The sequence below is a fragment of the Rutidosis leptorrhynchoides genome, chromosome 11 (assembly GCF_046630445.1).
Source record: "Rutidosis leptorrhynchoides isolate AG116_Rl617_1_P2 chromosome 11, CSIRO_AGI_Rlap_v1, whole genome shotgun sequence".
NCBI classification, from domain to species: domain Eukaryota; kingdom Viridiplantae; phylum Streptophyta; class Magnoliopsida; order Asterales; family Asteraceae; genus Rutidosis; species Rutidosis leptorrhynchoides.
This window is the reverse complement of record NC_092343.1, coordinates 388,684,691-388,698,297: the sequence shown is the minus strand read 5'-3', so window position 1 is coordinate 388,698,297 and position 13,607 is coordinate 388,684,691. Positions and strand designations below refer to the sequence as shown.

General features: G+C 34.4%; 2 protein-coding genes across 2 annotated transcripts; both read left to right on the top strand.

Annotated features, from left to right (window-relative positions):
* The first annotated feature begins 3,405 nt into the window (after nt 1–3,405).
* Nucleotides 3,406–7,609, top strand: LOC139876040 (uncharacterized). The gene is made up of 6 exons (XM_071863337.1): nt 3,406–3,414; nt 3,780–3,854; nt 4,686–4,757; nt 5,283–6,275; nt 6,468–7,370; nt 7,538–7,609. The coding sequence occupies exons 1-6, from the start codon at nt 3,406–3,408 to the stop codon at nt 7,607–7,609; spliced, it is 2,124 nt and encodes a 707-aa protein (XP_071719438.1).
* A 4,310-nt stretch (nt 7,610–11,919) lies between these two features.
* On the top strand, nt 11,920–12,967 carry LOC139876038 (uncharacterized). The gene is made up of 2 exons (XM_071863336.1): nt 11,920–12,561; nt 12,959–12,967. Exons 1-2 carry the CDS (start codon nt 11,920–11,922, stop codon nt 12,965–12,967), a joined length of 651 nt encoding a protein of 216 aa, XP_071719437.1.
* Nucleotides 12,968–13,607: the final 640 nt, after the last annotated feature.

Here is a 13,607-nt window from a genome sequence, read left to right as displayed (position 1 = left end):
CATAAAATAATTATTAATAGTGATATCCAATTCGTTTCGTTATTATCTTGTATGCGCGCGGTCCGTTTCGAGTGCCGTTAACCGTACCGAGTCTCCGGAACGTTAACTAGTCGTTGAGACGAATTCACCGGGTTTAATTTACTAAATAAATAATAAATTAAATAAGTTTTTCATAAAGTCAATAATTATTAGAAATAATTATTTTATCGTTTTTCCGAGTTCCGTAAACTGAAAAGCTTTCTATGCGATTATCTTAATCGTGTTGTTTTCTAGGTATTTCGTTATCCGAAATTAGTTCATAAATTAATATAACATATTAATTCAAGAATCTCTCTAATAAGCATGTATTTAATTCTATTAAACACACAAGTCTAAGTAAACACCGTTAAATACTTAACGGACAAGTAACAATAGTAAACGGAAAAAGTCGGGTTGTTACAGTAAAAATAGGTGGTTTGCGTCTTCGAATGTCTCTTCGCAAAGACTACATCCTGTTTCCTCAAGATCAATTCCACGAGATAAGAGGTTAACCTTTGTCGCTAGTCTCGAGAGCTTCAGGCACCATATGAAGACGTTTGCTTTTATAAGAGCATGTTTACACCATGTTGTAGCATTAGCACTGGGGACCGAATCTTTTGCATCAATTATTTTACGAGCTTTGGAGATAGAATATTTTTCCCCATTCCAGGTCTATTGATCAGGTTCATGAGAAAGTGTTATTGAATTAAGGATGATGTTTAAAGCTTGTTGATTCTCCACTTCAATACCATAACGAGGCTCTCTTCTCCAAAAATAAATCCATGTGTTGTTGACAAGTCGTGAGGCAACAGAAGCATGAATATGTGAATCAAGTGACAGTAAACATGGGAAACAAGAAGCTAGAGATACACCATTGAACCAAGGATAAAACTAGAAATTAGCATTTGAACCATTACCTATTTTGATGCTCATAAGAGAAGCGTCCAACAAAAATTCATTGAGGATCAGATTTATCAGGCGTGAAATAGAAACCCAAGTTCCAGAAGTATTAGAAGCACACGGGATCACTGCACCTTGAGGTTTTCCATGGATAGCCATTATTAACTTTGCCCTGCTTGAGTTTTTATATGTGATAAACCTCCATCTCTACTTGTATAAAAGTGCCAAGTTGAGTGAGTTTAGTCAAGGCACACCTAGCCCTCCTTGATCCAAAGAATTAAGAATTAAACGCCACTTGCCCAATGAATTTTTCTGGAGTTATCTTTTTCACGCCAAAAAAATGATGCTCTCATCGATTCAAGCTTGTTAATCACCTTCTTTAGAGCTCTAAACATCGACATGTAATATGTTCCTACCGATTCAAGAACCGACTTAATAAGAGTAAGCCGTCCACCCATCGAAATTAAATTTGATTTCCAAGAAGCTAGGCATTTTCGAGTTTTTTCCATAACGGGCTTCCAACTTGCAGCTCTGTTCATGCTTCGGCCCACCGGAATGCCCAGGTGGATAGAAGGAATATTAGACGCTAAACAACCTAATTTGCTTGCAGCTTCTGAAACTAAAATAAGGGGAACCCCTATACCGTATAACAGTGATTTAAGGGGATTTAAACTCAGACCCAAAACAGAGAAAAAACAAGCTAATATGATCACCAAGTTTTCGAGGTTTGACTCAATCCATTCGCCTGCAAATATTACGCCATCCGGATAAAAACATGAGTCTAAATCATAGGAAAGATGCTCATTACCGATGCGAAGGGTTTTGAAAAGAGAAGCATTCGTAGCGTCTTTTAATGCAACTTAAAGACCTTCCATGCCATATATAAATAGCAACGGGGATAGAGGATCTCCTTGCCGAAGCCCTCTACCGATTGAGAATTCCATAGAAGGACTACCGTTAAAAAGAAGTGATGCTTTAGAGGAGACTAAGCATGCTTGAATCCAAGATATCCATCTCTGCTATAAAGCCCATGAAGTTCATCATAGAAAAAATATAGTCCCAATGGATAGTGTCGAATGCCTTTTCAAAATCGATTTTGAACAACATTGCTTTCTTTCCTTTTCTTGCACCATGTAATCGCTTCATTAATCATTAGTGGGTCATCCAAGATTTGTCTTCCTTTTATAAATGCCGTCTGACTTGGACCTATAACCTCATCAATCACCGCGGCTGATCTGTTTGCTAGAATCTTCGCAATGATCTTGTATTGCACTCCAATTAAACTTATTGGACCAAAGTCTTGAACATAAATCGAATTATCCTTTTTGGGAATTAGAGAAAAGGAGGAGTTGTTGCACCCACTTGAAATAGTTGCATTGAACATAAAATCTTGAACCATGTTCATGGTGTCAACCCTGATAAGCTCCCAAAAATGTTTCACGAATTTGAAAGTGAATCCGTCTGGATCGGGAGACTTATCGCACCCAATAGACCAAAGTGCAATCTTAATTTCAGCTTCTGAGAAGTCGGCACTAATATAATCGTTTGCTATAGTAGACAAAGATCTAAAGTGAGAACTTGGTTGTTCTATCGAAGCATGATCCGAACCCTTAAACTTTTTGACAAAAAACTTTAAAAAAGTTTCTTTTACTTGCGTTGGGTTAGTGATCCATATGTTGTCAGACATAACACCCTCAATTTGTAGTTTCTTCCTTTTTCTGTTTATGGTGGTGTGAAAAAAGGATGTGTTTTCGTCCCCAAACGAGTGTACAAGTTTTTTTTGTTTTTTTTTTTTTTTTGTATTTTTGAGCCTTATTATTTGCTTCCAAAGAATCCAGTTTCTCTAAACATGAATAAATCGAAGAATTTTGATTTTTCCACTTGATTTTTGAAAGTCTTTATTTTTTGAATTTGTTTGTTAAGTTGTTTGTGTTATAGAATACTTGATGAAATTATATGAATGAAACACGTTTAAAGTTGAATCCATTTATGTAATTTTAATAAAATATTATATAATATAAAATAATAAAAATATTATCTACATATATACTAATAGACAAAACACCATTTCACTATTTACCAATAGTAACCAGGGGTATTTTCGTCATTTCACTTTTTTTGGTCTCCAACGATAAAAGAAGCAACTTTCGTAAAAGAACCAACCCTTCAATGTTACCAAAAGATCTCGAAAAAAATTCTTTTTTATAAAAAATTCAACTAACTTTTTTTTTTCTCTCTTTTCTTCAAAGAACAACCCTTCAATGCTACCAAAAGATGTCGAAAAACATTCTTTTTTACAAAATAGATCAACTAACTTTTTTTTTATTTAAAAAGAACGCTAAAATAAGCAACTTTCACAAAAGGAACAACCCTTCAATGTTAGATGTCGAAAAAATTTCTTTTTTTACAAAATAGATCAAGACTTTTTTTTTAACTCGCATTCAAAACGGAGCCCCCGGCGCGAAGCGAGGGCTCCACAACTAGTTAATGGTAAAAGTTAGAAAAACTCAAAAACATTAAAAAAAAAAAAAAAAAAAAAAAAAAAAGGTCAATAGTAGATATTTACGAGACCGGATGGAGCATACTATTTCCCCCTCATGCTATATCAAAAAATAAATCATCGTATTTACATAATTTCTTATAACCTTTTATAACGGAATATGTTTTTTTTTTTAATTGCAGAATATTGATCTTCATATTTTGACATCGTTACTGAAGTATATTATTTGTCCATCCAGTTATATAAAAAATCATCGAATCTACATAATAATTATATTTTAACCATGTACTATTTTAGCATGATATCATCTCTATTCTTATATTATTTTTGTGATGTTCGCTATTTAATTGTTGTGATGTAGAATGAATCTGACGGGTTTACTAAATCAGAAGCCAACCATGAACATACAAATGCGACGTCATTCACACCCTGGAAGGTAACTTAATATTTAATTTAATAAACATAATAATTACGATTAAAAAGAAGGTACCACTTATAGTGACAATTTAATAAGTCGATCCTTTTAAAAAAAAAAAAAAGTGATATAAAAATAGTGGATACGACACTACTCTCACTACTCTCATAAAATGCGTAAGTACACATATTTTTACCTACAGTTTTTTATAACGTGTCACAAAATTATATAACGACAGTTTCTAAAGTGCCACTAAATATTTTATTAAATGTTTATTTTCTAAGGTATAATTGTATGTATTTTAATTTAAATAGATATTTTATTAAACGTTAAGAAAATACACCCAATATAAATGAATTAATACCCCATAATGACTCACTTGAAAATTTTAGGTTTCTTTAAATTAAATACAGTATTACGGAGTAATAATAAATATATACCACTCAATCATTTTTTATTTTTCCAGATTTTTTTAAATGCTAATTTATGTTTCCAGAAATCATAACCATAATAATTTCCAGAATCTTGATCTTCATATTAGTACTCCCTCCGTCCCTAAATTATTGTCCAGTATTCCATTTTGGGATGTCCCAAATTAATTGTCTACTTCCATAAATAGAAAGGAAAGGAGATATTTCATTGGTGGATATGGAGAGAGAAGATATTTCATTGGTGGAGAAATAAAGTTAGTGGAATTTCCTAAAACTGTGTGTTTTTTGTCTGGGGACAATTAATCTGGGACGGAGGGAGTATATTATTTCGGCATCCATCTATCCTGTTATATAAAAAATAAAACATAGAATCTACATAATTTTATGTTAACCATTTATTGTATGTATTATTTTACTGTAGCATCTTAACAAGCATCAAGCAGCACTAGTCAGCTATGCACATACAAGTGCGACGTCATTCAAACCCACGAAGGTAACTTTATAAAGATACACTTATAGCGACACTTTAATAAAGTCACTCCTTTAGTCCTTTGAATAAATAGTCATATAGCAATGTGCGCAATTCACCCGATTATGGGTCTGGTTCCTTGAGGACTCGTCACCAAGTAGTTTTACTCGCTGCTAGTAGGGACCCAATGTAATTGTCGTAAAAAGAAATTTCTCTACGAACCCAAAAAAGAAAAATAGTGATATAAAAATGGCGGATACGACACTACTCTCTCATAAAATGTGTAAATTAGTACACATACTTTTGCCTACAATATATATAAATTGTCACAAAGTTAGATGATAAAGTACCATAAAATGATAAAAATGTGTTACTAAATGTTTCTTTTGTAATGTACCGGAGTATAACTGTATTTATATTAAATAATGAAAATAAATACCACTCAATCATTTTTTATTTTTCCAGATATCTTTTAAATGCAAATTTATGTTTCCAGGATTCATAACCATAATCAAAATAAGTGTTTCTCCACTTCTCACTATGTTGTAGGTAAAGAAGGTAGAACATCTGAGGATTGGACTTGAAGTCATAAAGTTGGCAACTTCTGATTTTTCCAAAGGCCTGAAGTTTACCGGTGACTCGTATTCTATATTCGAATGCAAACTTGAATGTATTGATAAAGAATACCTTTTCGGTTTAAACACGGAAACTAAATATTATAATCTACCTAAGAGAAGCTACGACGTAGTTATAAAACACATACACATTGAAAAATATAAGCTCGATACAGAAATTGAAATTCTTGGTAGTTGTATGCATCGAAACATACACCCTTTTCTTGGATTTTGCGACGAAGGACCTGGTATGATACTTGTGTTTGAGTTTATCTCATATTTTGATCTTGATCGCCATTTGGGATATCCTAGCTTTTCTTGGGAAAGTTGGTTGAAAGTCTGCCTTGATATAGCTCACGGATTATATTATCTTCAGCGTGGGATGAAAGACCAAAAGATGGTAATACATCGTGATATAAAATCTGCAAACATCGGGTTTGAGATCACAGGTAAAGACTGGATGGCGTATATTACTAAATTTCGACACGCTGTATTCCTGCCTCAGAATCAACACTACGACGCTCTCCAATTGAATGATAATCGTCCAATGACATTTTACACGGATCCGGAATATGCAAATAGGGGTATATTAAAAGCAGAATCAGATGTATTTAGTTTCGGAGTGATTTTGTTTGAAATCCTTTGTGGGATTACTGTGGATAAAATAGTGTCAAAGGAGTCTCGTCAAGATACGCGGCTGGAGCAAGTGGTGGAACGATGGTTCCAAAAAGGAATAATAAAGAATAAGTTGACTACTTCCTTGAAGCAAGAAAAGAGTGAAAATGCATATTTTCTGTATAATGGAATCAACAAAGACTCATTAGACACCTTCATAGCAATCGCGTACCGGTGCTTGGCAAAATTGCCAAATCAACGCCCAACAATTGAAGTTATTATCGAAGAGCTTGAGAAATCGTTGTCGTTTCAAGTAAGTAGATAAAATATATACTAGTAGTTTATTCACTACTACTACGTTGTTCACATTAATTAGATGTCTTAATTGATTAGATGTCACTACTAGTACATTGTTCACATTAATTAGATGCCTTAATTGATTAAATTTAATACTATATTTTAATGTCATTAGACAAATATATTTAACGTGACTTTAAATTAATAGAAAAATCATAAGGCCGCTACCTTCAGAATGTCATTTGAAGACATTAGAAAGGCAACAGATAATTTCAGTCATGTTATTGGAGAAGGAGGCTTTGGGAGTGTATACATAGGAGAAGTCGCACAAAAACATAGTTATGGACATTACGCCATTGTTGCCAAGAAGTTAAATACGAGTCATGGTCAAGGACATCCACAATTTTATAATGAGCTTCAAATTCTTTACAAGTATAGACATGAGAATATCATCGGTCTAGTAGGCTATAGCGACGAGACAGATGAAAAACTCATTGTTTATGAGCGTGCGCCTAAAGGAAGTCTCGATAGGTATTTGAATGATGTTGAACTTACATGGAGGAAGCGACTTATGATATGCATCGATATTGCCTCCGGGCTAGATTTTCTTCATGGAGGTGTTGAAGGACAAGAAGTGGTGATACATAGGGACATCAAAACTCCTAATATTCTATTGTTCGACGAATGGAAGGCAAAACTCGGTGATTTTGGACTCTCCTTGATTAGTAATATAGACGAGGATACACACTATACTATTAATCGTGCTTGTGGAACACACGGTTACGTAGACCCCTTATACTTAGAAACGGGCTTCTTAACCTTAGAATCCGATATTTATTCATTTGGTGTGATTTTATTTGAGATCTTGTGTGGAAAAGCAACATATAAAATCCCTAATCTTAAGGGTCGATCTTTACTTAGTTTCATTAGACATTATTTTGAAGAAGGAAAAAAAGATGAGATTGTGTTTGGAGCTATAAAGGAAGAAATTGTTCCGAAATCGTTGACTACATTTATAGACACGGTGTACAAATGTTTAGATCATGATAGAGGAAAACGACCAACATCAAAAGAAGTCCTGGCACAACTTAAGAAGGCGTTGGAGTTGCAAGTAAGTTATCACGCCCTTACATACTAGCAACCTTCCTTTAAACGTTTCGTATATATCAAAAATTGTTGTATATCTGTTTACTTCATTGAAGGAATAGGCTCTCATTTATAAACAAATTGAAGACAGATTCATCAATTTATAGATCTCTAATTGTTTAATATAAACAGGTTGAAGATGCAAAAGAGGATATAAAACCCAATTTTCCTGAACACCGCAAGGAAAAACTCGAGTTGTCATAAACTTCCGCAGACTAAAGACTCAAATAAGAGAGATCGAATTCAATTCTATGTGTGATAAAAGAAAACTTCATGTGTTTCGTATTCTGTACGTGTGATAAAAGAAGACTTCTTGTGTCTCGAATTCTGTATGTGTGATAAAAGAAAACTTGTGTTCCGTATTCTGTATGTGTAGTAAAAGAAAACTTGTGTTCCGTATTTTGTATGTGTGATAATAGAAAACTTCTTGTGTTTCGAATTCTGTATGTGGGATAAAAGAAAACTTCTTGTGTTTCGAATTCTGTATGTCGCAATGTTGCATGTTTTTAACCTACCAACTTTTAAGTGAAGAAAAACTCCATTTGTGAAGTGCACAAAATAATCAGATAGTAACAAATACATGTTTTAAATGTTTGGTTATATTTTATTTAACTTTAAAGATGATCATAAAGGCAAATCATACTGGCATAATGTTGCATACTCTTGCATACTGTTACACGTTAGACACTACGATCTTATTCCATTGTGAAGTACTTACACGTTAGACACTACGATCTTACAACTATAAAAGTTGGGATCAAAACGTAAGTGATCTAATATGTAAGAGTAGGCATCTTACCGTACGGATCATGTCAAATTATAAAATGGTTTCAACATAAACCTTTCATTAGAAAGAATTTTAACAAACTGGCATATAATCATCAATGTATTAACATCTGAGTCCCAGAAGCCAACTTTAAGATCAGTGTCCACAAGAGCATAATTCCAAATCCAAAGACATTTAAATCTGAACTAAATTTTAAATTAATAAAGTGATCTTAGGCTACGCCTTTCATCAAGAACATAAATAGCCAGTTTACTACATTCGCACTGTTGAACGATGAAACCCGTAAATATTATTGTTTACATAACTACTATTTATAGAGTCCTAACCCTAGAAAACTAGATGAACCAAGCCCATTACATAATTGGACTAGGCTAACATATTATCTAACACTCCCCCGCAGTCCGAACGGCGAAATCGCAAAAGTTTGGACTGAAGTTAAAAAAAAAACTAACAAATAAACAAAAGTGACAATTTTTTTTTGTTGCACCGAATAGAATGATATTCGCTGATTTGGTTGCATTGCTTGACTGCGTTTCCTTTTCAGTAGCGCTTTTTTTTTATTTTCTGGTACGCCGTGGCTTGCTTTGCTTAGCCTAAGGATTGAGCAGAACTTGGGCTTAGAATTTTTATCACCGATATAATCTTCTTCAACGCTGTAAAACAAGATAGTTTTTTTTTTATTCCTCTTTTTTTTCGAGGTTTGGAATCTAGTCAAGCTAGGCGGCTCAGCCCCACGCCGATTGATTTATTTATTCCTTTATTTTAGAAAAGAACGTGAGATAATAAAGTGGCGGTAAGTTGACATTTGATATGGTTTCTGACCGGCAGTAACTTTGTACCCAGATTGTTGTAGAGAACAATTATAAGGAAAAAGAAAAAAAACTAATAATAACAATGATGAATAATAAAAAGATGGAGATGGAAAATTGTGTTGATTGGCTATGAATGTAATCGCATCTGGAACATTCAAACAACTTCCGACGGCCACATTATTTGTTTAATTATTTTTTTGTTTGGTGGGGTTTTTTTTTTTTTTTTTTTGAGATGGGGATAGGAAGATTTGACGGGACGGTATAGAGACAGCGGCTCGAGGCAGTCAAATAGGTCTCAGGATCAGACCTAAGCTCTGATTACCATGTTGAATCATGAAACCTGTAAATATTATTGTTTACATAATCACTATTTATAGAGTCCTAACCCTAGAAAACTAGATGGACCAAGCCCATTACATAATTGGACTAGGCTAACATATTATCTAACACGCACTACAAGAAACAAATCAGAAAACCATAGAAATGATTTACCTGTTCTAAACCTCATGCTTGCAAAGATCCTCGAATCCCATATATTCATTTCGCTGAATTTTCCAGATCATATTTGAAATTCCAACTCCACCTGTGCAAACACAATTTTCCATATAAGTTAATCGAAGATATTGTGTCAATATTATATGTATTGAACAAGTTATTTTTTATTTATTTATTTTTTTTTAATAGATTTGATTTATGGAAACCAAGATACTCACCTAATGAATATTGAAGTATATATGATCAATGTTTATGCTCCACAACGTCTCTCGGACAAAATAGATTTATGGAATTCGATTTCTAACTTCATGGCTTCGAATAATGGCGATTATATTTTTTTTGGAGACTGGAATTCGGTTCGAGAAGAGGGTGAACGTTTTGGTACAGATTTTTCAGCCCGGGATGCTCACGCTTTTAACGATTTCATTGAAAGATCATCCCTCCACGAAGTCGTTCTTGGCGGCCTTCAATATACTTGGAGACTTAAAGATGGAAGTAAATTTAGTAAACTAGACCATTTTTTCGTTACTAATAATATTATGTCTTCTTTTGAAGACCTCAAGGGTGAGGTGCTCCCGAGGGGTTTTTCGGATCATTCCCCTATCATGCTCTTTCAAAACAAGATTGATTTTGGCCCTACTTATTTCAATGTGTTTGATTCGTGGTTCGAAAGGGAAGATTTCGATTCAAAGGTTCGTGAGGAATGGAACATTATCAATTCAGGTTCAAACAGAGATATCATTGCTAAACTTAGAACGCTTAAACACTTCCTAAAGAGTTGGATACATCAGTCGAGGAGCTCCGAATTCATCAGGTTGCGTGATATAAAGCAAAGTATTATTGATTTGGATTTGATTATTGATTCTGGTTCAGCCACAATGTCAGAGATTGAATCACGCAATTCGTTATTTAAAGAACAGGAGGATTTAATGCGTTACATTTCTCATTATGCTCTTCAAAAGTCGAGGGTCAAATGGGACATAGAAGGTGATGAAAATTCTAAATTCTTTCATTGTTCTTTAAAACGTAAACGAAAACAACAACACATACACGGCCTTATGATTAATGGTACTTGGGTCACCGATCCTACTACTATCAAGAACAAGTTTCTTGATTTTTTTATTGCCAAGTTTGAACAGGTTCAACCTGCGATCCAATTCGAGCCTGTTAACCCGTTACGTTCATTATCAGTCGATGATAGTTTATTTTTGGAAGCTGATTTCGGAGAGGATGAAATTAAAAAAGTCGTGTGGGATTGCGGGAGTTCCAAGGCTCCTGGTCCTGACGGGTATTCGCTTCGATTCATAAAACATTTCTGGGACATCCTTCAAGCTACATTATAAGGGATGTCCGGAATTTTTTCACTTCGGGAGTTATGCCTATAGGCGCGAATTCGGCCGTTTTTTCTCTCATTCCGAAGGTTACCAATCCGGTCCTTGTAAGCGATTTTCGTCCCATTTATCTTGTGAGTTTTTTTTACAAAATTATTACTAAATTGCTCACGAATAGATTTGCTTGTGTTATTGATAAGATTATCTCTCCGGAACAATCCGCTTTTATTGCGGGTCGTCAGATTTTAGATGGTCCTTTAATGCTTAGCGAAATCCTTTCATGGTACAAGAAAAAGAATCAGAAAGCTTTATTCTTTAAAGTTGATTTTGAGAAAGCTTATGACTCCGTTATTTTGTATGCTAACCACTTTAGGTTTTGGTTCAAAGTGGATTAGATGGATCAAAGGTTGTTTATTTTCGGCTAGAACTTCAGTTTTAGTCAATGGTAACCCGACTCGAGAATTCTCTATTAATAGGGGTTTACGCCAAGGAGATCCTCTAAGCCCGTTTTTATTCATCATAGTCATGGAAGGACTTCATATTGCTTTTCAACAAGCTATGGATATAGATTTTGTTCGTGGCATCAAAGTTGGTAATCCTTGCTTACGTTATCTCATTTTTTTTATGCCAATGACGTTATCATTTTTTCAGATTGGAGTAGACAACAATTCGATAATATTTTGTGTCTACTTCATGCTTTTCATATGGTCTCCGGGTTGAAAATTAATGTGTCAAAATCCCATATTTTTGGTATGGGAGTTAGTGATGCCGAGATTGATACCCTCGCTAATGATTCAGGATGCCAAAGGGGATCTTTTCCAACTACCTATTTGGGCGTTCCTATCGGGTCTAATATGAAAAGTAAGTCAAGTTGGTCCGCTTTAATTGATAAATTTCATTCTAAAATGGCCCCTTGGAAAGTTAATTTATTATCATCCGGGGGTCGTCTCACGTTGATCAAATCTGTTTTGGGAAGCCTTGGCATTTATTGGATGTCGGTTTTTAAATGTCCTGAATCTATTCTCAAGCAACTCGAATCGATTAGATCTCAATTTTTCTGGGGTTGTAGTAATAATAATAATAATAAAAATGGCATGGGCTAAATGGAGCTTGATTCTTGCTTCATTCGAAAAAGGAGGTATTAATGTTGGGAGCTTGAAGGCTTTCAATCTTGCCATGTTATATAAGTGGCGTTGGAGATATTTAATGAAACCGAATGACTTATGGGTTTCCCTTGTTAAGTCCATACATGGAAACATTTTTGAAAGCACTCTTGGTAATAGTTTATGGTCGTCTATTGTTGATAATTGTTCCAAAATTATTAACGACAAGTTACTCCCGGGAGATGTTTTTAAGATGCAAGTAGGTAATGGACGGAACATAAATTTTTGGCATGATATTTGGACGGGTCATGATTCTCTCGCTAATCGTTTTAATCGTCTCTATCACTTGGAGATTAATAAACATCACACGATCGCTGATAAATTGGTTACAGGGTCGTGGTGTTGGACATGGAAGCGTCCGGAACTGACAGGTAGGAATGTTTCTTCACTTCAGGCTATCCAAGACGAGCTCGGTATTGTTCTGTTGACGGAGGCTGAGGACAAATGGTCATGTTCGATTTCAGCAGACTCTGTTTTTTCAGTGAAGGGTGCGAGGTATCATATCGATCGGGTTATCTTACCTTCTTCTAATATTCCTACGACTTGGAACAAAATTATCCCCAGGAAGGTAAATATTTTCATGTGGCGCATTATACATGATTATCTCCCCCTTCATTGGAACCTTTCCACAAGGGGATTAGATATCAATACCATTATTTGTCCCGTGTGCAATAATGGTGTCGAAAATCGCATGCATTTGTTCTTCGGGTGTTCTTTTGCTATGGATGTTTGGCGTAAAGTTAAATTATGGACCGATTGTAACATGCCTTCTTTCAATTCTTGGGAAGACTTCAAAGGTTAGATCGAGGATGGAAATTTGGCTTCTAATTCTAGAATCAGACTTGAGATCATTGTTGCTACACTCCTATGGGCTTTGTGGCGTTTCCGGAACGGGATAGTTTTTAACGAACCTTTTTGTAATCGGGCTAGCTTAGTTGACGTTATTTTTATTTTTATTTTTTTAGATGGCTTAAAAATAGAGGCCATAGAGTGTCTAATTGGAACTCATGGCGTCTATTCCCGTTGTAATTTCTCCTTTAGCGTCTTGCTAAGGAGCGTTTTTTTTATATTTAATTCATATTTGGCCGTTAAAAAAAAAACATATATAGTGAAGGCGAGAATGAAAATACAATTAGTGAAAGCGCGTCCGAATATCATAATCATCTTTCTTACGACATGTTGCCCAACGAAAGCAGCAATTGTTCCTACAAGGAGAAAGTAAGCAGCTGCCATAATACAAAAGAATCAAAAATTAAATTAAAAATTATTTCAATAGTAAACTAACATTATGAAAATTTGTTTTAGGTTGCTTCATGAAATTAATAAAAAAAATCAAGTGAACTTCGACCCATTTAACTCGTCTCCTTTTCAGCTTTTCATTTATAATATATTTGTTTTTGATTCTAAACCAAAAACAAATATTTCAAATTTCATGAATTATAAACCAAAAACCAAAATATTTCAAATTTCATGTGTATATCAACATTGTATCTGAATCGGGAAGTAAGTGAATACGCATTGTACAACATAGCTCGAAATTATAAGTGATATAGCCAAACAAGTAATATACTGAAATTTTTTCTTCAGTAACAGCTATGCATCATCCTAGCTTAG